General features: G+C 28.3%; 4 protein-coding genes across 4 annotated transcripts in view; 2 read left to right on the forward strand and 2 right to left on the reverse strand.

Annotated features, from left to right (window-relative positions):
• Positions 1 to 3,203: 3,203 nt before the first annotated feature.
• Positions 3,204 to 4,090, forward strand: LOC103570839 (uncharacterized). The gene is made up of 3 exons (XM_008548719.1): positions 3,204 to 3,260; positions 3,344 to 3,516; positions 3,572 to 4,090. The coding sequence occupies exons 1-3, from the start codon at positions 3,215 to 3,217 to the stop codon at positions 4,088 to 4,090; spliced, it is 738 nt and encodes a 245-aa protein (XP_008546941.1). The 5' UTR covers positions 3,204 to 3,214.
• Positions 4,091 to 4,611: 521 nt separating this feature from the next.
• On the reverse strand, positions 4,612 to 7,443 carry LOC103570720 (leucine-rich repeat protein soc-2 homolog). The gene is made up of 3 exons (XM_008548552.2): positions 5,874 to 7,443; positions 5,634 to 5,794; positions 4,612 to 5,549 (listed from the first exon to the last, which is right to left on the reverse strand). Exons 1-3 carry the CDS (start codon positions 7,197 to 7,199, stop codon positions 5,279 to 5,281), a joined length of 1,758 nt encoding a protein of 585 aa, XP_008546774.1. The 5' UTR covers positions 7,200 to 7,443; the 3' UTR covers positions 4,612 to 5,278.
• Positions 7,444 to 8,447: 1,004 nt separating this feature from the next.
• LOC103570719 (protein dimmed) lies at positions 8,448 to 14,614 on the reverse strand. Its single transcript, XM_008548551.3, has 6 exons — positions 14,344 to 14,614; positions 13,222 to 13,746; positions 11,682 to 11,862; positions 11,403 to 11,597; positions 10,598 to 10,734; positions 8,448 to 9,770 (listed from the first exon to the last, which is right to left on the reverse strand). The coding sequence occupies exons 3-6, from the start codon at positions 11,808 to 11,810 to the stop codon at positions 9,614 to 9,616; spliced, it is 618 nt and encodes a 205-aa protein (XP_008546773.1). The 5' UTR covers positions 11,811 to 11,862; positions 13,222 to 13,746; positions 14,344 to 14,614; the 3' UTR covers positions 8,448 to 9,613.
• LOC103570838 (uncharacterized) overlaps positions 10,741 to 22,710 on the forward strand; it is a 30,629-nt gene continuing 18,659 nt past the window's right edge. The window contains exon 1 of the mRNA XM_053739586.1: positions 10,741 to 10,933. The gene's annotated coding sequence lies outside the window, so the exon portion shown is untranslated. The remainder of the gene's footprint in view (positions 10,934 to 22,710) is intronic.

The following is a 22,710-nucleotide window of genomic DNA, read 5'->3' on the forward strand; positions in this document are numbered from 1 at the left end:
CTAAATCCTCGCTAGATTTTCTGATAACAATTAATACATTATTATTATTATTATTATTATTATTTTTTTTTTTTGTTTTTTTCATTCAAGAATCCAATCAAATAAATATAATTAATTTACTTTTTTTTTCTGCAACAACTAGAAACACATTTTCCAAAACAATTAATTAATTTACGACGAAGAATCAGCGTACAAATGCAGCTGACTAAAAAAGTTATTCCTAAAATAGAAAGTGCCAGCGGTAATGATATTATTACTTTGTGCTGATAAAATGTGTCTTTTATTTTCTCCAAAAATAAATTTCCATCTTCATCATCATCATCATTATTATCATCCGTATCATCATTTTTATTTACAACTTGACCTTTATCTTTATCTTTAGCTTTGGCTTTTTTTTCATTAACTTTATTTTTTCCTACAGGATTAAAACTTAACAAAGTGCATTTAAATTATTCAATTTAAAAATATAAATAAATAAATAATAAATTTTATAATTAGCTTACTGTTGAAAAGGTTCAGTTTCTTCAACTACATTATTTTTCTCAGTTTCGCCATTTTCAATGTACGCCAGCGCAGCTTTTGCAAAATCTTGGTCAAATTTATTATTTAAATTATCATCTAAATCATCACTACTGCTATTATTATTACTATCGTCATCATCTTGATCGTCATTGTCTAAATCTAATAAATCTTTTAATTTAGATTCCAATTGTATACTTGAATTTTCATCGTCGTTTGTTGCCAATCCCTATTTTATTATTTAAAATATAAATAATTTAATTAAAATATATATTTATAAATGTAAATTACCTGTTTAATAATAAATAAATATATAAAAACAATAAAAAGCATTGGTTTTATTATTTTAAAAAATAAAAAAAAGGTTAGACAATTATTTTAAAATCATAAGCGAAAAAAAAAAAAATTGACATAATGAAGTTAATCATTTAATAAATAATTCAATTGTTAACATTTTGACGTAAGATTTATATTACAAATGGCTTGTACTTGATTTTTTTTTTTTTTTTTATTATCATTATACATATTTACGATGATATTTATCTATTACTTTTATATACTATTGATATATTTATGTGAGGTAATTATTTTTATTAAATTTATTGAGATTATTTAAATTTATTTGGTAATATATAAATAAATAATATTAACGTAATAGCGAGCATGGAGAATTGAAGGTTCGACAGATTTGAGTATCGCTGAGCTGAGACACTTGTCCTCAAAATTACATCCAGAGCAATGTATTAAATTAATCGAGTCATTGTACTTAAGAACACCTGGTTATATGTTGAAAGATGAAAAAAAAGAACCGCAATCACCTTCTTCAGAAGACTGTCAACTAAAATTAGAGCAATGGAATCACATATTTCCAGGTGTTAAATTTACACAAGCTGTTTGCTTATTTTTTTAAAATAAATGTCTCTGAAATATATACATATTAATTTTATAAAACTATTCAAGGAAAGAAGAATAAACGAGCGCGTGTTCACATTATTAAAATTTTACAAACGATTGGCCGTGTTGATTTAGCCAATTATATGAAACGTAGCAAAAGAATTGCTGAGTTATTGCATAATATTAAATATTTACCGCGGAGGTATAGAAAACATTTGGAGGAATTGAAGAAGAACCGAAAAAAAAATAAAGATATTAAAATAAATAAAAAAAAATTAGACAAGATTTTCAATAAAGCGCGCGCTGTTTCTCCGTAATTATTATTTTTTTAATTTATCTACTGGTTTATTTTACAATTGATTCTTTGATTTTTCTATAGAATTGTAGAAAGAGCGACAGGTAAAGATGAAGATGGAGGATCATCATCTTCATCATCACGCTGGATACTGATTATTATAGTTTTTTTGTTGCTTGTTGCGACAATAATAGCTACTGCGGCAATAATTCTTTATAAAAGTCGTGGGAGAAATCATGTTCCTGGATGTGATCCGAATTGCAAAGGCTACAACCGTTTGCCGAAAGACAACATCGAGGATGGGTGGAGGTCAAGTATGTCAGATATAACGCCCAGAACGTGGCCGAAAACAACGACAGTTCCTGATTTATGCCTGACAAGTGATACTTCTGAACCGGAGAAAAAGAAACCCGAAAAAAAGAAACCCAGAAAATCCAGCGATAAAATTCTTCTCAAGTCCCATGATATTAAGCAGTTGGAAAAAATTATTGAAAAAGAAAAAAAAGTAAAGAAAGATAAACGTAAAAGTTTACCGGATACCGATGGATTTACAGATTTTGAAGAATGTTGCACGATAGATCCCAAAGGTGTAATTGAAATTATGGACAAACATAATAAGGATAAATGTTCTTGCTGTAAATGTGACCCTAATCCAGGTATAAATATTCAGTTTTATTATTTTTAATTGATTATTTATTTGAATGAGTAATTACATTTTCTACAGGTGAATCGGTAGATAAGAAAAAACTTTGTAAAGATGTTTCCTGTTCGGAACGTAAAACTTATGACGTGCTTGAATATCTCAAAAGAGAAATTAGACCAAAGATAAATGGTAGAAAATCGAGTTTATCTAAAAGTAAAGTTAAGAAAAACAATAAAAAACAAAATAAAGATAAAGAAAAATCATCATTACTGAGCTCGCCAGATACTACTGCGAGAGATGAATCAATAACTGAAAGCCCACCGACAACCAAACGAAATTCCAAGTCAAAGAGTCATTTACCCCCACCACCACCACCACCACTTCCACCCCCGCCACCGCCCAAGGAGAAAAAGCGAGAGTCGAAAATAAAAGAAAAGTCACCAAAAAAAGAAAAAACTCCGAGAAAAAATTCATCGCCTAAAAATACTCCTAAAAGTCCATCTCAAAGTCCTAGAAAATTATCAACTGAACCCTGCACCAACGATACTTGTTCCCAAAATTCATCACCGCGAGCATCTGCAGGCGTTCTTGCGACAACGCCGGACACTACTCCTGCGACTACAAGCCGTGGGAGTTATTTTAAAAAAAAAAAAAATAAATAAATGATAAATGTTAACAAAATAATTATATAAACAATCATACTATCTGTCGTATGTATCAAATGTAATTGCTATTATATATATTTATATGAGGTAAAAAGTTATGCAACAAAGTAACAATAATAATAAATAACAATAAAGTAATTGGAATTGATGGGTATAAATGATCGCGAAAGACTTTGCCAGACTTCAGTACTCATCGAAATGAAGCATACGTTGCTATTTTTTTTTCTTGTCCGAATATCTTTTGGTAAATATTTATATATATATATATATTTTTTTTTTTTTCAAGTACAACAAATTTTATTGATTATATTATAAATTTATTTTCAGCCGATGATGATCAAGGTAATTTTGAATTAATAAATAATTTTATTACCGGTGTAAGAGAATTTCCAGCTCCGGATAAATTGGCCAGAGGCGTTTATACCAATGATTTAATTGATAATACCACTTATTTTATTAGTGAAATTATTAAAAATTTTTTAGCCGAGTATTATTATCAGGTAATTTTTATTTTAATATGTATGTATATAAATAATAAAATAATAATAATAATAGGTGTCGAGAGCAAAAGCCGCGATGATCAGAGACATGGAAAATGCAGTTGAACGATTAACTGACGAATCGTCAATGGTTTCCCCTGAGAATGATGTTAAAAAAATAAACATTTTATTAGAAAAATTGATCAACTGTTTACCAGGTAATGTTAAAATAAAACGTAAAGAATTACCTCCATTGCCTTCATACAACAGAAAAGTGGAAACTCATAACGGAAATGAAGAATTTTCAAGTCTTTTTATAAATCTTGCATCGCATATTGACAGAGACTTTGCCAGCATTCATGATCTAATTAACGGAATTTTTTTATCCGGGTGGCAGAAAGCTAGATTGTCATTAAATAAAATTCAAGATCAATTGAGAGAAGATGAACTGAATCAACTTGTTCGTTCATTTGCCGCGGAAATTAGCAAAATAAATAATAAACAAGAGATTATTCAGGCACAAGTGACAACTAACACTTGGCAGACTTATAATCAACTCAATCAACGAGTTCAATTAGCTCTACAATCACTTTAAACATTTATATGTATATATACATATATTTATATTATATTAATATAGATTTATTTATTATTTCATTATTTTTTTATGTAATTTATATAAATTTATTTTTCAACAAGATGACTGAGTCAACGGTTTATTTACGACTCAGTTAAAATGTTTTTTTTATTTTTTTCTGAGTATGTTTATGAATGATTGATTTATTTAATAAGTTTTAAATGATTGGGTTGTTATCAGCCTTGAAGGAAGTCGTTGCATAATTAAATTGGTTTAGTGATACAATATCGTATTGAATATGATATTTATACGAGTTGTCATAAAGATATTCTCCATCTAAAAATAATTACTCAATTCCTATAATACTTATAATCAACCATATTTTCATTAATGGAATTTATTATTATTATTTACAAACTAACTTATTTACAAAATCGTTAAAAAAAAAAAAAAAAAAAAAAAAAAAAAAAAATTACGAGTTATGAAAAATGAAAATAATAAGTATTTTATTAAATTTTTATTACACAGTAATTAAAAGTACTTAATTTATAAAAATTGCTTTTGCAATAACAAAATTTTACATTAAAACGAGTCAACGCATTATTAATATTAATAATAATTATTACTTTTTTATTTTAATAATAGTGGAATGTTTGATAAGCGATTATTAACTTTTTCCATAACAATTTTATGATAACATCTGTAAACTCAACAATTATTAATGAGTTAAACTTTTGTTAGTAACACAACAGCTTGATTGGTGTTTTGTGACTCGACGTGTTCACTCTTTAGTCTTTACTCTACTAAATCACATTTATCATAATTATTATTTAACTAGGTAAGTATTTTCAATTATTTCTTTCTTTAATTCGTTGTAATACTCATACTATAATAATGACAATCATTAATTATTAACGATAAAAGAAAGTATTTGCATAAAATTTATTGAAAAATTTTAACAAACAAACTTTAAGTAATTTAAAGCTTATTGAAAATAATAATAAATAAAAACAAAAAGTAAAAAAAATGAGTATTTCAAACAATGAATATGAAAATTTAGTGTATTCAATTATGAAAACTTGAACCACTCCAAGTTATACAAGAGAATAATCATAGATTGTCTTTATATTATTATTTCTTGCAATCTGACGTCGGAAATATCAAATCCAACTCCATCGTTTATCTTACGGGATTAAATTAATGAAATTAATCGGCGTTATCGAACTGTCCCTCGACAATTGCTGCCCGAATTGGATATTTTCCGCGAGCGTAGTTTTCAGCAATTATATCTTTTATTCTCGGTACGTGTAAATCCGCAGGACAAAAATGCATCGGATTGGTCCACACATTCCTCGGGTATTGCCACTGGATTTCATTAATAACTGGTGGATTATATGCATCAAAATCATCCGAACTATCGTATTCTTTGTCCCAATTATCATCAGTTTTAACATAACACTCTTGAGACATGTCAAATCTGCAATAAATTACAATAATAATAATTATTATTATTAAAATAAATGAAATAAGAGTAAAGTAAAATAAATTAAAAAGTATTTACGAGACATCGAAGGAACTTTCGTAAGAATCGTTTGAATTTGTTAATGAACTTGTTGATCGACTTAAATGAGTTGACTGCTGTTCTACCCTCGGACCATTTAGTCTTAATTCTGATTTATTGTACACTCTGTTTGCTTCACGCAGACTTTCGTACATCAGTAACTGAAACCATTAATTTTTTTTTTTTTTATTTTTTCAAATTAAACTTTATCGTGATTTAAATTTAAATATAAATAATTACTTGACAATTATCGGTATCGATGAAATTTTGTTCGACATCAAGACCTACGAGATTATCAAAGTCTTTAAAGTACTCTGGTAACTCGGATAAATCATTACAGTAAAGATCGAGGTACTGAAGATTCTTGAGCTGACTTATAGACTCCGGTAGAGATGAAATATGATTATTGGAAATCTCTAGTACTCTTAAATGCTCCAGTTGCCCGATATTCTGCGGTAGCATTATTAAAGTATTGCGAGAAAGAAGTAAAATCTCTAATTTTTCCATAAAACAGAATTCATTAGGCAGCCAGCTGATGTGATTTAAGCTCAAATCAATCTTGGTGATACTGATAAAATTTTTTATCGCCGGTGGAATTGACGGGAGACCGACATCTCGGCAATTTAATTTCAGGAGATCCTGCGGTGCGTTTATTAATTCGAGCGGTAACTCGGTGAATAAATTTCCATCGGAACAGTAATTATTGTTTCCTATCTTCAAGTACTCAATAGACTCAATGTCACATAATACAGCAGCAATAGTTTTGCTTGTAAAATTACAACGTTGGAGATTTAGTACTTTAACGCGGATTTTAGGATTTGGTGGTATCAATATGATACTGAATGACGAGTTTTCAAAGTCCAGTTCATCGAACTGATAATATTTACCAGAGAAAATCCATTTGGGGAACCATAAACAACGAGTTTTGTTATTTCTGCAGTAAAATTTTTTAATTCTGTGACTATAAATTTGACCATCTATTGACATTCCTCTATTTCCGGATACATCTAGCATCTCTAGAATGGGCATTCCTTGTTCAATAGATGTGGGAATCGATTTAAAATAATTATAAGACAAATCTAAACTCTTTAAACGCCTCATATTTTTCCAGGTTAGTGGTAAAAAATTTATTTTATTGTCTGACAAATTTAATTTTTCTATACTCGTAGAGCCCCGACAAGTCTCAGGAAATTCAGTCAATCCATTGTTTTTCAAGCTCAGTTCCTTCAACCTCACAAGATTCTCAACTACTTGAGGAAATTTTTTAAATCTATTGTTATCCAATACCAAACACTCTAAATTAACAAGAGATTCAATTGCATTCGTTATAGTTGATAATTTGTTACCGGACAGATCTAATCGAAATAAATTGCAGTATCGATAAAAAAAATTATCAGAAATACTCGACAAATCTTTTGTGATCAAATTAAGCTCTATTATTTTGGCTTCTTCTTCTTTTATTTTATTACTCAAATAAATTTTAATTGAACTGCCATTTAATTGACCATTGATTCGCATAAAAGATTTTTTTACACACTCATCAATTTTTAGCTTCACTTCCGGCATTTTATCGTACGATTTATAAATTCTTTAATCAATTAATTTAAATTACAGGTTATATCTCTTAGTTTTATATTATATTATTTTATAGCTTATCTCTAGTCTAATTAATTACACCCTAAATGACTAGTTTATTTATTTCACAGCACGTTGATTATAATTTTTAAAAAATATTTGATTGTAATTTATAAACAAGTTAAACAACACGTGACTGCACGTGACGCTTCTGTTAAATTTCATTTAAACTCCAAACAAGCTCAGGTGCTGACGTCTATATTTAATAATTTAATTAATAAATATCCTCGAATGATAACAAAGTTGCATTATCGACTCTTTGAACTGCGGCCGCAAAACGCGGCAAATTTTAAATTTAAATATTCAAATAAATAAATCAGTAGAAAAAAAAATAAATATCAAAGGTAAATAAAACAAAAGGGTTTTTTAAAACATATATTCAATAATATATATTATATATCTTAAATTCAAAAAATATATACAATTATTTAAAATATTTTTTGCACACGTAAATATATATTTATCTTTTTCAGCAAGTATGTATATAAATATACATTAATATCTATGTATTTTGAATAAAGTATATATGATATACATATTTAATCAAAATATTTAAAAAATTTTTTTTTTATAAAATAATTCTGTGTATTTTTAATTTATAGATAAAATATATAAGACCTCAAAAATAATTCAAATTAGAAAAACTTTTGGTCAAAAAACTTTCATTCAATCATAACAATATGGTCACTTGTTAATTTTTAATAGCTAATTAATTAATTATAATTAAAATTAACTAACGATTTTTCATCATAATCATCAAATATATATATATATATAGATATATAACAATTATAATCTTTGAAGTACATATACATCTTTTATTATTTATTTTACTTGGATTTTCACGATTCATGACTTATATATTAATCACGTTAATATCAGAAAAGCCTAAAAAAATATTAAAGTAATTTTGAAGGAATTGTTATAAAATGTAGGGACGGTAATAAATTTAAGATATTTTAAAAAACAATAATAACTTAAAGTTATTGTATAGTAATTAAATAATAAATTTAAAATGGCTTAAATATTGTTTAGAGCTCACCCTTATGTTTAATCTCTTTCGTAAAGTTTTAAATTATGTAACCAACGGCAACGAAAGAGAAAGTATTAGCAATTCTAACTATATAATCACAACCATCGGTGAACCTTGCAAGAAAATAAGTATCGGCTCAAGCCTCATTCCTCTGGAATGTTTATTTATTTATTTATATTAAACATATATATTTTTAAATAATAAATAATTATAATAAAATATAAAATATATAATTATTTAAAGAATCGAGTGATTTTATCATCTCAATGCGTAGCATAGTCGAGTTCCGTATTGAGAAATTTTATTTTTATTTTTTTTTGTTTTTTTTTTTTTTTGACAATAACCGATCGATTGTGAGTATTGCCACGAACCCAAAAACTGTGAGAATAATTTTTTTTTCTCAACTCTTTTTTTTATACGTGTATACGTATATATATTATACTTAAATATTTATATATAGAAAACGAAATTAAATTATGTATGTATATTTAAGTCTCACAGAGGATCACACACAAGGCACACCAATTACATTTTTCATTTATTATATATATATATATATATATATTTTTTTTAAACCGAAAATTAATTCGTTTAAATTCCAGCTGATCTTATTTAAGGACGAGATTCAAAAGACTGAGTCAGCGAGGGAATTTATTAACGAAACAATACATTTATGCTATCACAGTATCGCGCTTGAGGCGGAACCCGATTCCACTACCACTCGTTTCTAGATCCTGTGTTTTAAAATTAAAAAAAAAAAAAAAAAAACAGTTTACATGGAAAATTTTCACTAAACAATATTTCCAGTAAATTAAAAAAAAAAAAGAAAAAAATATTTATTCTGCAGTAATAAAATAAAAATTTAATAAAAATGAATGGACCTTGAGTCTTTATCACTCTCTCACGACATCGGGATCATTAAAAACAGAAACGGTAGCATTGGTTTAATTGCGTCGTGTATCCTCGATATATAAATTTGCCTCAATAAAAAATGGCGTGAAAAATATTTTATCATTACTATTATTATTATTATCATCCTTCTGTTGGCTTCTTTTCTCTTCATTTTATTAATTTTAAATTCATATCTCACTTTATCGCATTTATAAATATATAATTTGGCTGTTGACTCTAATCTGGTAGTTTGAATAATTTAAAATTCGATCGCAATTATTCGGCACTTATTAAACCGAACTTGGTCTCTCGCATTCTCTCTCCCTTTTCATAATTATTTATTTTAAATAGACACATATTTATTTTTTTTTTATTTTTCTTTTTTCTTTAAATATTTTTAGTTATATCTTTTTGATTAGTATTAAGGTATCCTGCGCTCTAGATCTTCATGCAGAAGACTATTGTTATTAGTTTCATGAATAGAACCCGGTGATGCCTCTTCTGGCTGTTCTCCGCCACTCAATTCAAGCTGTCCAGTACTGTCACCGCTGCTTGATCCACACTCCCCGTCCACAAATCTGCTTCACCAAAACAAATTCAATTAAAAACAGCTTAGAATTTTATATAATACTAAACACGATAATAATTAGCTCGTTTGTTTTGTTTTGTTGTGGTTTAAGACTTTTAATAATAAACTTTTTATTAAATTCTCAAGTACGTATACGCGATGCTATAAACTATATACTAGAGCCAATATACGCGATTACTTTTCAGCGGCAACTTGTGTTCGTCGTCTATCAGTATATTATTCCTCGATAAATCGATATCAAAATTTATCACGCATTTAAAAAGTTTCGGGGCATACAATAAATGCTTCAGCAATTAATACTGACCGACCGACGTTTTTATAATCACTCATAACACATAAAAAACTTTAAACATTTAATTTATAGTCCCAATAATTTTGTAACGATTGTAAAATAAAAAAATATATAGAGTTTTATTTTATTTTATTTTTTTGCAGTATCGTTGAAAATAAATACGTGATGAGCATAATAAATATTAACGTCACATCACTAAATCTATATATATTAGGTATTTTTTCTCCAACCACCTGTACATCGCGTTTCGACCCGCGTACTTAATTATTATTATTATTATCATTTTAAAATAACGGTGAAAAATATGAGGAAAACATAAAATATAAACGCGGAATTTATCCTACGGATTATCACAGTGATGAAATCAGCAATCTATAGATAAATATATGTATATATACGCTACTTGGTTATTATTGGCTTTTTTTTTTTTTAATTTAAGTGTCATAGTAATAAAAAAAAAGTGATAGCATATAATTAATAAATGTAAATATGTATATAGATATATATATATTTCGATAACTTACGTGTAAGGTTGCTCTTCTCCTCGCATTTCGCATATGACATTAGTCAATGCCATTATGTAATTTTTAGCGAGCGTAAGTGTTTCTATTTTGCTTAGTTTTCTCTCCATTTTAACGTGCGGTATTACTTCTCTCAATTGCTGTAAAAACGATACATTAATTATTATTAATACTGATGTTTATAGTTTTACAAGTAAAGGAAATTCCATATAATAAACACTTAAGACTATCTAATAGTTAGTGGTATATTTATGTGTGTGGGTGTTAGTGTTGATGTTGATGTAGATGTTAGATGCAGATGACCTCAAGGCGTGATCGGTCACTAGAATGATCTTAAAGGTTCGCTCTATTCCTAACTATATATAAATATATCTGTGCAAGCAACAACAGCAAGTTTGCCCGTTAACTCGACGAGTAATTACTATAAGACTAGGTAAAGGTATAGGTATAGGTCTACATAGATATAGATATAGATATAGATATATAGTGATGATGAGGATGGCGGCAAGCAAGCGGGCGACGTCAGGTGTGTCGAGCCACTCCTCCTTCACCTCTTGCTGCGTTCGCCCGCGGTCATCGCCATCACGGAATTCCCATCACTAACGCTGTTTGTGTGAATAAACAACTACAAAGATATTTGTAAAAAAAAAGTAAAAAAAAAAAGGTATAGGCTGTACTGTGAATATAAAGAGAGGAAATCAAGAATGAGAGGACGGGAAGGCTGATGATGAAGTGGGTGGGAGTAGAGGTAGGGAAGAGGAATGATGATGAGAAGGTGTATAAGACGTTCAAGGACGTTGATTAATACCTCGAAGGCATCGTTGAGCGAATGCATCCTCATTCGCTCGCGCTCGTTACTCTCCAATCGTCTGAGGTTTCTCTCTCTCGCGGAAATACCACTTTTTCGTCTTCTCGTTGTTGGCGGACCGCTGCTACCGCGATTTCGCCTTTTAGCTTGCTTTGGACTTGGTTCACTGCCACTACTGTCACTCTCCTCCCCCATCTAAGTTTAATTTATAATTATTAATAATATAATATTTATTAATTATACAAAATTAATTAATAAATAATATATATAGAGACTCACTTCGCCACTAACATGGTGACGTCCCCTTTTCCCCGTTATTGAGTCGACAGATACGTCGTCCAAGTCGATATACATTTCCTGATCAATACAATCCTGATCACTACCGGATAATCTCTCCAGACTTCTCATTATCTTGCCGCTACTATACTTGACGGTTGTCAACCTTCTTTTTAATATAACTCTAAAATATAACAATAATAATACTAAATATATATATATTTTTTTTTATTCATTATTTTATATTTTATAAATTTTTTCTCATGCTTCACTAAATCGAGGACAGTGTATTAAGACATTGGTATGCAGTAATTATGAATTTTTTCGCGTCAGCTGGTTCAACGTTGCATCACGTTAAATTTAGTCGAGCTTGGAGAGAAACAAAGATACTAAAAATATTTTATTTATATTTTAAATCCCGTCGTTAGAATTTAATTATTAATATATTTATTTTAATTATTTTATGGCTATTTTTAAGTAGCAGGATATGACGTCAATAATAATTACGAGGATTTAATTTTTAAGTTTTTAATCTGGGTAAATGTAAAACAAAATACACTATTATCACGTATGGCTATTTTAGAATCTTTCGATTTCTTTTTTTATCTTAAGTATTTTGGTGATAATTATCAATACATAGACCTCAATCCATGCTCGATTACATTTAATTTAATATATATGTATATAGTAGATTATTTTTTTTTACAAGTGTGTAGGAGTTGAGACAAAAAAAAATGATATATATATATATATATATATATATATATATATATATACATCTTTGGCAATGTACCGGTACAATTTCTACAACTGGTTTGTCAGATACATATTACTGGAGGTGATATTTATCTAAATCGGTATTTTCAATCAGACGCCCTTTCAAATACGATATCAATTAATCTGCAAACTATGATAAAGTGATAAATATTTACTTAGCAATAAATATCAGCGAAATAATATTTTTAATTAAAAGTATTATTTTTTTTTTATTTTTTAAAACAACTTAAAAGTTAAAACTTGATATCTACCGTCGTCGAGCAAGTGATAAGACATTATTTTTACATTCGGCTGTGGCTTTATTGCTTTTTTTTTTTTTTTTTTTTTTTTTTTTTAATAGTTGAACGAATTTTAGGTTTAGAGTCTTTAAAAATAATCATAATAATAAATGATGATTTGAGTTAATCAATTAATGTCTTTAAAAAAAGTTAATAGTTGAAAAAAAAAATGAAAAAATTTTTTGCTAAAAAATGATAACCTTCCTTACGAATACTGTAAATTTATTATCAATACTTGTGGTGATATCTATTCACGAGCAACGTACAGCGATACACAAATATACATATATAAAAAGTCCAATATTATATTGTCATTATCATTAACATTAACGCAAACTACACACGACAAACTTTTAAATGCGAAAATTAAAATATTTAAATATTGTTGCTATAATCACAAACTTTATACTATTGATGTTAATCATGAGTTAATATATTTTATAATAATAATAGTTAATAAATATCATAGTATGTATGTTATATGTTACCTGTTGAACAATCAGTCTTATGAGCGGCAGCTATTTATCTGTTTAATAAAATTCCAAGTATCAATTATTATCTGTACAGTATTAAATTTAATTAATTCTTGGATTCAACACTTAACACAATAATTTATTTTTGTCTCTGGTAATTAAAACAAAAAAAAGAAGAACTGAAAAAAAAAAACAACTTCCACTTCACTTATCCCGTGTTTTTAAAGAAACTTAAATGATATTTTTTAGCTGCAGGTTTAATCAACCGGTAATCCAAATATTAGCGCTACAGTCTGTTGATTAATTAGATCACGAAATTGTCATTTTTGTTATCACACGTATTTCTCAATTGATTCGTTGTATCGTCCATCGACTCTTCGTCGTTTAATCCTCCGCATCGCGGCTACACTTGCCTACACACTTCCGGTTATTATTATTATTATTATTATTATTATTATTATTATTATTATATCAATGTCTTATCGTTGATTCCTGATGTCCGGCTCTAACGGGAACACCAAAAATAAAACACCGAGGCACCTGTAATACAAATTTATTTAATATTAATTACAGAAAAGTTTAATCTATTTTTGTAGCAGAGATAATAAAAAAAAAAGAAAAGAAAAAAGAGAGGATAAGATTTTTCTTGTTAGTGTCAGCAAAAGACACTGGGGAATCCCGGACGTGTAAATTTCTTGGGATTCACTCCCATGAGAAAAAGTCTCACGTTTGAGACAGGATACCAAGTTATATACATTTTATTTGGTATATCATTAATTAAAATTTAGATTAACAATTACAACTAAAAAAAAATTTTATAAATTGATTAAATATTTTTTTTTTAATTATTGGATACTCAGGGTCGTGTAGTTAGACATTTAAACACGTGGATGCATTGACAAGAAATTCCTCAAGAGTTTAAATATATATGTCGATGCATACTCCAAGACTGGGTATACTCGTATACTATGTGTATACCGTTAACTGGACTCTTGGCATTCCCAAGTTATTTAATATATTTAAATATATAATTTATAAATCTCATTACCAGCTATCTTATTTCAGAGGATTACTTATCCTTATTTAAATTATTTAAATCTCTATAGACACAAAAATATCAATATAATTAATATTTACCTGAAATTTTTGAATTACCGCACAAAACTTTTATTAAATAAACACAAAATTTTCTGTTTATCTATTAAATATGACTAAAATAATAACTTAAAAAAATAAATTCACAATATAATTAATAACAATAACAATGTTGATAATAATAATAACAATAGTTTAGTTATTATTAAAAATTGTTTATATAAATAAATATATATATAAGTTAACTAAATAAAATAATAATTGGGCTCGAGCAAGATCTCGGCTGAACGAGCGCCCGATTCGGACTGACTATAACTGTAAACGACTACTTGTCGCCGGTTTCCCTCAGACCCCTCTCTCATTCTTTCATTCTCTCATTCTCTCTTTCTTTCCTTCTCACACAGCAGCAACACGATGGCATGTCTGCATCAGCCAGCATAGCAGCATAGCAGCATTACCAGCGTGCTATCGTCAGCCTGGAGCTTTCCCCACCACCGGAACTCCATTCTCTCCACATTGGAACCTGTTCTACTACTTATGCACCGCCGTGTATTAACAATATAAAAATATATATATTTATATATGTTTGGTAGTTGCCGTGTGTTACCACTCGCTGTTTTACCTCCGTCTCTTCACCTGTGACCAAACTCCCGAGACATTTTATTCCTTCTTCCATTGTATTTTTTTTATCACATTTATTTTCCTCTTATTGTAATTATCATTTTTTTGAATAATATCTGCTTCTTACTATTATTAACTTTATGCCTAAATAGTAATAATAGTAATATATCTAAAGATAGTAAATAAATTTGGTTGTATAAATAAATATATTATTAGGAATTATTTAATTTTGTTTATTTACTCGTTATCGTTATTCTGAATGAGTTGGTGATCTGTCCAGTAGAATTAGACGAGTAGCAATCAGTTTACCAGCGAAACAAATTGCCTTTACAACCCGAGTTTTCGATTATTATTTTTGCTTTATTACTCGTCAAGTACAGAAACCAATACACCAATACAGAGTCCGGCAACCAATATATAAATTGCACGTCGTTGAAAAAATATACACAACCTAGTAGTTATTACTGTATTTTATATAAATATGTACGAGTAAAAGTGTATAAGTTATATTTATTTGTATATACATATATATGAGGCTCGTTAGCACTTGTTCATAACGACAACGACAACGACAACGACAACGACAACGACAACGACTACGATGATACGAGCGATACACATTGGATGGTAATTTGTGTATACTTAGATAATGTACGACCTTCTGCTCGATTAATTTGATAACCTGAATTGTCGATAGGCATTTATAATCAATACATTTTAACTCCTAGCTATATATATATATATATATGTATGGGTCTTGAGGTCTTGTGTGATAACAGCCAATATACAGCACAGATATACATCCACATTATTAATAAATTATATTACATATTTTTATTTTTCTAATCAAATTGTTATTGATATTAGATTTTTATTTTGTCGTTTGATCTTTGTAATTTTATTTATTTCAATTATCATAACATATTTTTTTTTCTTTTTACCACCACAGACTACAGAGCGTAACACTTTATTACAATAGAATAAAATAGTTAAAATTACGAAAATATATATATAAGTGTTTCCTGTTTTTAGGTGATGTTTCTCTTATTTTATTACTGGCGACTTGCAGGTATATTATAAACATTTTGTTCCGTTCCAATTAAACTTTAGAATGAATTTATATTTTATTGCTTCTTATTTTAATACCTTAACAATTTATTTTCATTGTTTGCCAACGATAGAATGCGAAAGTCTGTTCGGCTCAACTTGGGGTTTTCCGGGAAATTTAACGTTCGCGGTTACAAAGTAGACGATTATGCAAGTAGCGAAACCTCCCGCTATCCAACTAAAATTTTACTATATCTTTATTATTATTACTTTTTATTCAAACTATTTACATTTTTTTAAAATAAATATTTATATTTTTAGAAAAAAAAAAAAAAAAAGAAAAAAAAAACATTACCTGTAGCAATGTTAAATATTCGCGCAACCGATTGCTAATAATTTTTACGAAACATTTATTATTTAAACTCGCTTAAAAACAAAAGTAATAAATATATCTTTAAAATTTTATTCAGACAAGATTTCATGAGTTTTTTATTTTATTTTTATCGTCATTGTAGAATAAAATACACAGCAGCCTGAAGCTGTTGGCTGTCGCGGAAAAAAAAAAAAATTAAAGTTGGAATCAAGACATCTCGGCGTGCGATTGACATACGTTCTATTCAATTTTCCTGTTTGCTCGAATAATAAAATACCTATTTTCTAAATCCATAAATCTCGTTTTTTATTTTTGTTCTTCACATAAATTTATTATTACATAGATAATCCACAGACAGTAGTCTAATCATTAAATCGTCTTACTTTCTACGCGTTAAAATTCCTCAAAGTCTGCTCACACGCTTACTATAATTAATAAATAATGTGTTCATCATGTGCACATATCCGCGTACCCGCGTCTACGTACATATAAATCTATTTATTATATGTATGTATATACTGATGATGGGTCTATCAGTGATTTTTTATCAGAAATAATTAGTGCGTGAACGACTATACATTCCAAGGGTGACTCGGTTTCTATATACGAAGAAAGTGATTACATACATAGTAACAGTAAAAACAGTATAAAAAATATATTATAATAATAATAATAATAATAATAATATATAGTGCTGAGAGTTTAGCAAGTTGATACGGCATATAATAAAATATGTAGCGATTACATGTGCCATGATGCTGAAAGACTTATATATGTATAAATTTTTATTTATCATATATCGAGGGTAGAGGATTTAATATTATACATATAGATATTGGATAACCGACCAAGACTTGGAAGGAAAAGACGTATTTGATTTTTTGTCGTGCCTTCTATTGAGCGCGAGCGTGCTACTCGCAATCCATGGTATCGAATCGATGCATCCCATCCATATCCATCTGTACACATCTGTACACATACTTACAAACTTGGATTAGTTCTATGAGACTAATATAATACTGTCTTGAGGTATTTTATATCGTGTAGTGTGGTGCATTAAACACGCTTCTACTTGTTGAAGAAAAATTATGAGATCCTCAAGTTGATATCCGGACGCTTCGGAACGACGAAAGGGAAAGTTTGAGTTCATTGACATTGCTAGCTGTTGACGTTTAATAACCTTCTGTTATTTTTTTTTTCTCTTTGATATACTTATACAATTAATTAATTAATTAAGTTGATCTCGTTAAATCCTTGAAGATATCTTAAACTTATTGTATTTCAAATTATAATATTATCTTACTTGTTTAGTATTACATATTATTTGATGCAGGTGAACTGAGCATATCGAACGGCTTATAATTTTCTTTTTTTTAGTAACCTCCCTCTTATTCTTTTTATGGATTTTTTTTTCTTTATCTACTTCACAGTCCAATGATTTATATCTTTAAGTTTTCCTCTGATAATTAAATGTCCAAAAAAAAAAAAAAAAAAAAAAAAAAAAAAAAAAAAATTCCTTTAAATAAAAACTTGTGGTCCACTATTAAAGAATATTGAATTTAAAATTCTTGTGAAATACCCAATCTATTTTAAGATAATAAATTATAGAAAGTAAGCTGTAGATAAACATAGATATATAAATTTTAAAATTAATTATGTGCATATCTGCAGCTACCCATCGTAATATCTATGAATAAATTATTAGTGTGATGCATTTCTAATTGCCAGATTTGTCGAGTGAAAGCAATAGTTAAAAGTTATAAATATTTTTAAATAAAAAATAAAAACTCATAAATTTCTATCAAGTCCTTGATAATTATCAACATCATTCATTGTTTCGTATCTTAAAAATTATTTATATTTATATATATATATATGTAATATTAAAATAGCCGGAAGCGTTGGCATCAGTTATTGTATATCACCAGAGGACGATGTAATCGTTTTTCTTTGTTGTCACGACAAACTATTACAATTTAAAATAATTTGTCATCGTAGGCGTTAATAACAATTAAATTAAACAATTATATATACATATATTTTTTAATGCTTTTAAATGTAAACATTTTTTATTTTTTATTTCATATTTAATACTTTTTGTTGTTGTCAATGTAATGTAACAATGAAAGAAATAGTGCGAGACTAATGAAGGATTAAATGAGTAAAGCATTAATGTATCTGGTTATGTAGAAATATAACGTAGCAAGTATCCACAAATGGAATAATATGGGCGTAAATAAGCGTAAATAAGCGTAGAGCAAACGGTGAAAAGACGTAGCAACACACATTCCTGTCAGTCTGAATCAGTAGTGTTGTCCAGTCACGATGGTCACGCATTCAGCCGGTCAAGGCCCCTGCTACTGCTACTAAGATATTTATTCCTTTTTCCTCTTTCTCTTCTTTTCTATTTTCTCTTTTCTCGTTTCTCTATCCTATTCCATTCTGCAAACTTAACTTCAACACTACTCGTTTATTCAGGATTCCTCAACTTGTACATACACCCACGCTCAATATATATTTATAAATATGAGTTATCACTTGTGTCATTTTTTTTATGTTTACTATATAATTTACATCAATAACCCAGGACCGGTAACGATTTTATTATATTACGTCTTCCTCTTATAATCTCTTTTGTAATAATCATAAGCCAACGACAAATGGACAAAATCAATGCTAAATTATATCTGGATTATAATAAAAATTTCAACTGACATTAATTTATTATCTGTAATATGGATATTAATTTAAAGTTTGAGACGTAAGTAAATAAACTACTGAGAAAAAGTAAAAAAAAAAAAAGAAATGTTTAAAAATGCCAGTACGATAAAAATAAAATTTATGGGATGATTTGATGGCTCTGCCGGGTCACATTATAGTTTTTTTTTATCGGGACAGACACCGAAGTAAGGTAAGGGGGCATCGATTGAACAACGAGTAGGTATTGTTAAGGTCATCCAACTCTCAAACGAAACCCGCAACCGATGTACCGCTATCTGAATATAAGGCGCAAGACGCAAGGCTTAACTCAGTGAAAGAGAAAGAAAAGAGAACGATCGTCTCTGTGAGTATATAGAAGCTTGTGGTGAAAGGGATATGTGAAGTTGATGTATATTTTATAAATTGTAAATAAATAAATAAATTTATTCAGGTTTACTCTCTTTCTCAATGCCGTCGAAATTTAAAACATGGAATATAATACATGACATCTCGTTGCCCAGATTAATTAAATATTGGATGATAAGACCACAACATTAATTATTCATTATTTATTTTATTATATTTAAACATTTATGTAATAGAGAGTATAAAATATATATTTGTGAGAGTTACATTTAAAATTTTAATTTAAATATTTACACTTTTATTTTATTTTAAAAATATATACAATTACCGATAATATAAATCTCTGGATCGTAATTTAATTATAAGTTATAATGTTTAATGGAGGATTAATTTAAAAAGTAATTTAACTATAGAAACTTTCAGTTTTAAAAATATAAAATACAACACAGTTGATCGGGTTTTCAGATAATCTATCATTAAAATAACCAGAAATATTATGAAATAATAATAAATATAGGATAGACAATATTTTTTATTATCTCTACTAAATTCAGTTTTATTTTCACAGACTTATAATTAATATAATTTAAGTGCTTGGGTTAATATCGCTAAGGATTTATATTTAACAGAGACGAGATGAGAGAAAGAGAGTTTCAAGAGTTTGTGAAAGCCACTAATTTTCGGGTGGCATTATTGACGGTAATGAATACCGGTTTATAAGATTACATACAAGTATATAATATGGGTGTGGACACGATTTTTGTTTTTTAATTTTTTTTTTTTTTATATATATCTTTGTATCGTGATCTGTAAATTGGGATTTATATAATCATGTGAACGTGTCGTGTCCGGTGCAAAAGTACACAAGCATTGAGGGAATTATTTTGCTAAGTGCTTTTTAATTTTTTAAATTTAAAACAAAAAAAGTAAATAAAAATTTATAAATTTCCTTGGGCTGTCAGATCTTGAGAGATTTTTGAGTATGATATTAAATGTAATACTAAAGCTGAGGATACTGGAGATGAGCAAGAACAAGTACATGCTGGGTTGCTGGGTTGCTGGGTATCAAGACCTGTTCTTGGTTGTTGAGGATCATTGACTACGAGGTACTTGAAAGGTGAATGGCCCTGCTGTAATCGAGCAAGATTTTGGTCAGCACAACAAATTTAAAAACTCTCATAAACCTTTTAGTCGATCATAAAATAATAAATAATTATAAATTTAAATTATAATAATTTATCTCAAGATTCAAATCGACTAATGAGAAAGCTGCGTCATTAAAATTGAGGATAAAAAAAAAATATGATGCTTGTACACGTTTTTATACTTACCGGTAATTATTAAAATCCTCTCGGACCCATTTCATATTTATAACAAGTACCAGTAAGATACAAGAGGGATGTGAGTAGAAAAATAAGAGAAAAGAGATAATCTATTTCGAGTAGTCTTCTCGTCTTCTCAAGTCAGCTCATCGTCTGTCTGAACGATGATCGATAACGTCATGCTGATTAGAAAGTCGTTCCAAAGAATTTCATCTACTATACGCAGGGGGAATTACCTGAGGAAAGGAGTAAATGATTTCTCAGTTATAGATATATAGAAATTTTTATTATTATACATTCAATCAATACAAATATATTAATAATGATTATGATGTATTATTGACACTATTCAGTAATAATAATAGTGTATAATTAATATTTGATATGTATACAAGTGAGAAAATTTAAGAGCTGTTGTAAATGTATATATATATATATATATATATATGAAATAGATATGAACGACACTTGACTTGTAAATTAAATAGCTGATGGTTATAATCAAAGATTTAATGATTATCAACGTCAATGTCGCAAATAAGAGAGAGTATTTCCCTTGTTATTTGTTATTTGTACTGTTGCATGGTAAATATAATATAATATTATATTATATAGTCTATAATAATAATTGATGTGTGTATTACTCGACAGTTGACGACGAGAGTGTAGGCGACAACGGATAATTATCGTCGCCACGTCTACTCGGTTATTTATGTATATAATGCATGAATTATGCAAATAATATCGGGCAATGTTCCTTTTCATATTCAAGACTTAAAATATTTTCGAAAGTTTTGTTCGCGTGTCTGGTTCGCTTTATTGTCCGTACTCACCACCAGACCATCCATTTTTAAACACTTTTTTAAATTCTTTGATTATTAAAATTATTATTATTAAAAGTGGACATAAGTAGTAATAATAATAATAATAAGACAATAGTATCTGAATATATATATATATAGTGAATAGAAGAGGAAGAATGTTGAGATCAGGGTGTGGTGAAACTAGTACTACTCTCAGGTTTCCTCGGCAAGGCCGTTCATGTTCCGGCATTACTTGTACTATTATTATAGTATTAGTATGTATACTTTTATATATGTAGTTACTACTTAACAACTTAACTGAGAGTGTGGTATGGTATAATATAATAGTGGAACCATTCGCTCTGTACGATTAAAAGATCCAAGCAAAGTGACCCCGACGACTTACTGTTGGTATTATTGCCGGTATTGCCGCTATTGCAATCGCCCTAGTGAAATTTAATACGCAATAATACTTATTGCAATTAATCTTTATTAAATATTATAATATTTAAATGGAAATTTGATATCGATAAAAATAAAATATAAAAAATTAGTAAGCAGGTTTATAGCAGAGAGAGAGAGAGGTTGATCAGGTTGATCAGGTTGATCAGGTTGATACATGTGTGCATATAATACTTTTGTTTTTTATAAACGGAAACAGGGTATATGGAGGTATTGGAGCGGTGCTAACGGTGCAGCGATAAGTACACCTCGGGCATATAATGTAAGCTAAATACAATTTTTACATATTCCACTGTCAGTACATTATTTTATACATATATAAGTTGGTATCACCTGAAGTGATTCAACCGGTTTCACAAACGACGGAAAATATTGCCTCCATGTGTTAATCTACTTTGTGGTAGTTTAATAAATCAACTAATTTATTAATATTACCGTATAATCATTTAATCAGATCGTTTCTCTGGTGGTTAATCTTGAAATATGTCATTACACATTTATACATATATATATATATATATATAGATATTTTTTTTTGTTACCATATACTCTTATCGGCACATTATACACTTTATGCTCTATAATTTTAGTTATTTTAATTAAACACAATCTGTCTCACATTTGATATGTTAATGAGTGTAGTAAAAAATTATTATTTACCATTAAATCTGTTTATATTATCCATTATTTATTTTTTATAATTAGAAAATAGTGA

Source organism: Microplitis demolitor, chromosome 5 (genome assembly GCF_026212275.2).
Source record: "Microplitis demolitor isolate Queensland-Clemson2020A chromosome 5, iyMicDemo2.1a, whole genome shotgun sequence".
Classification (NCBI taxonomy): Eukaryota; Metazoa; Arthropoda; class Insecta; order Hymenoptera; family Braconidae; genus Microplitis; species Microplitis demolitor.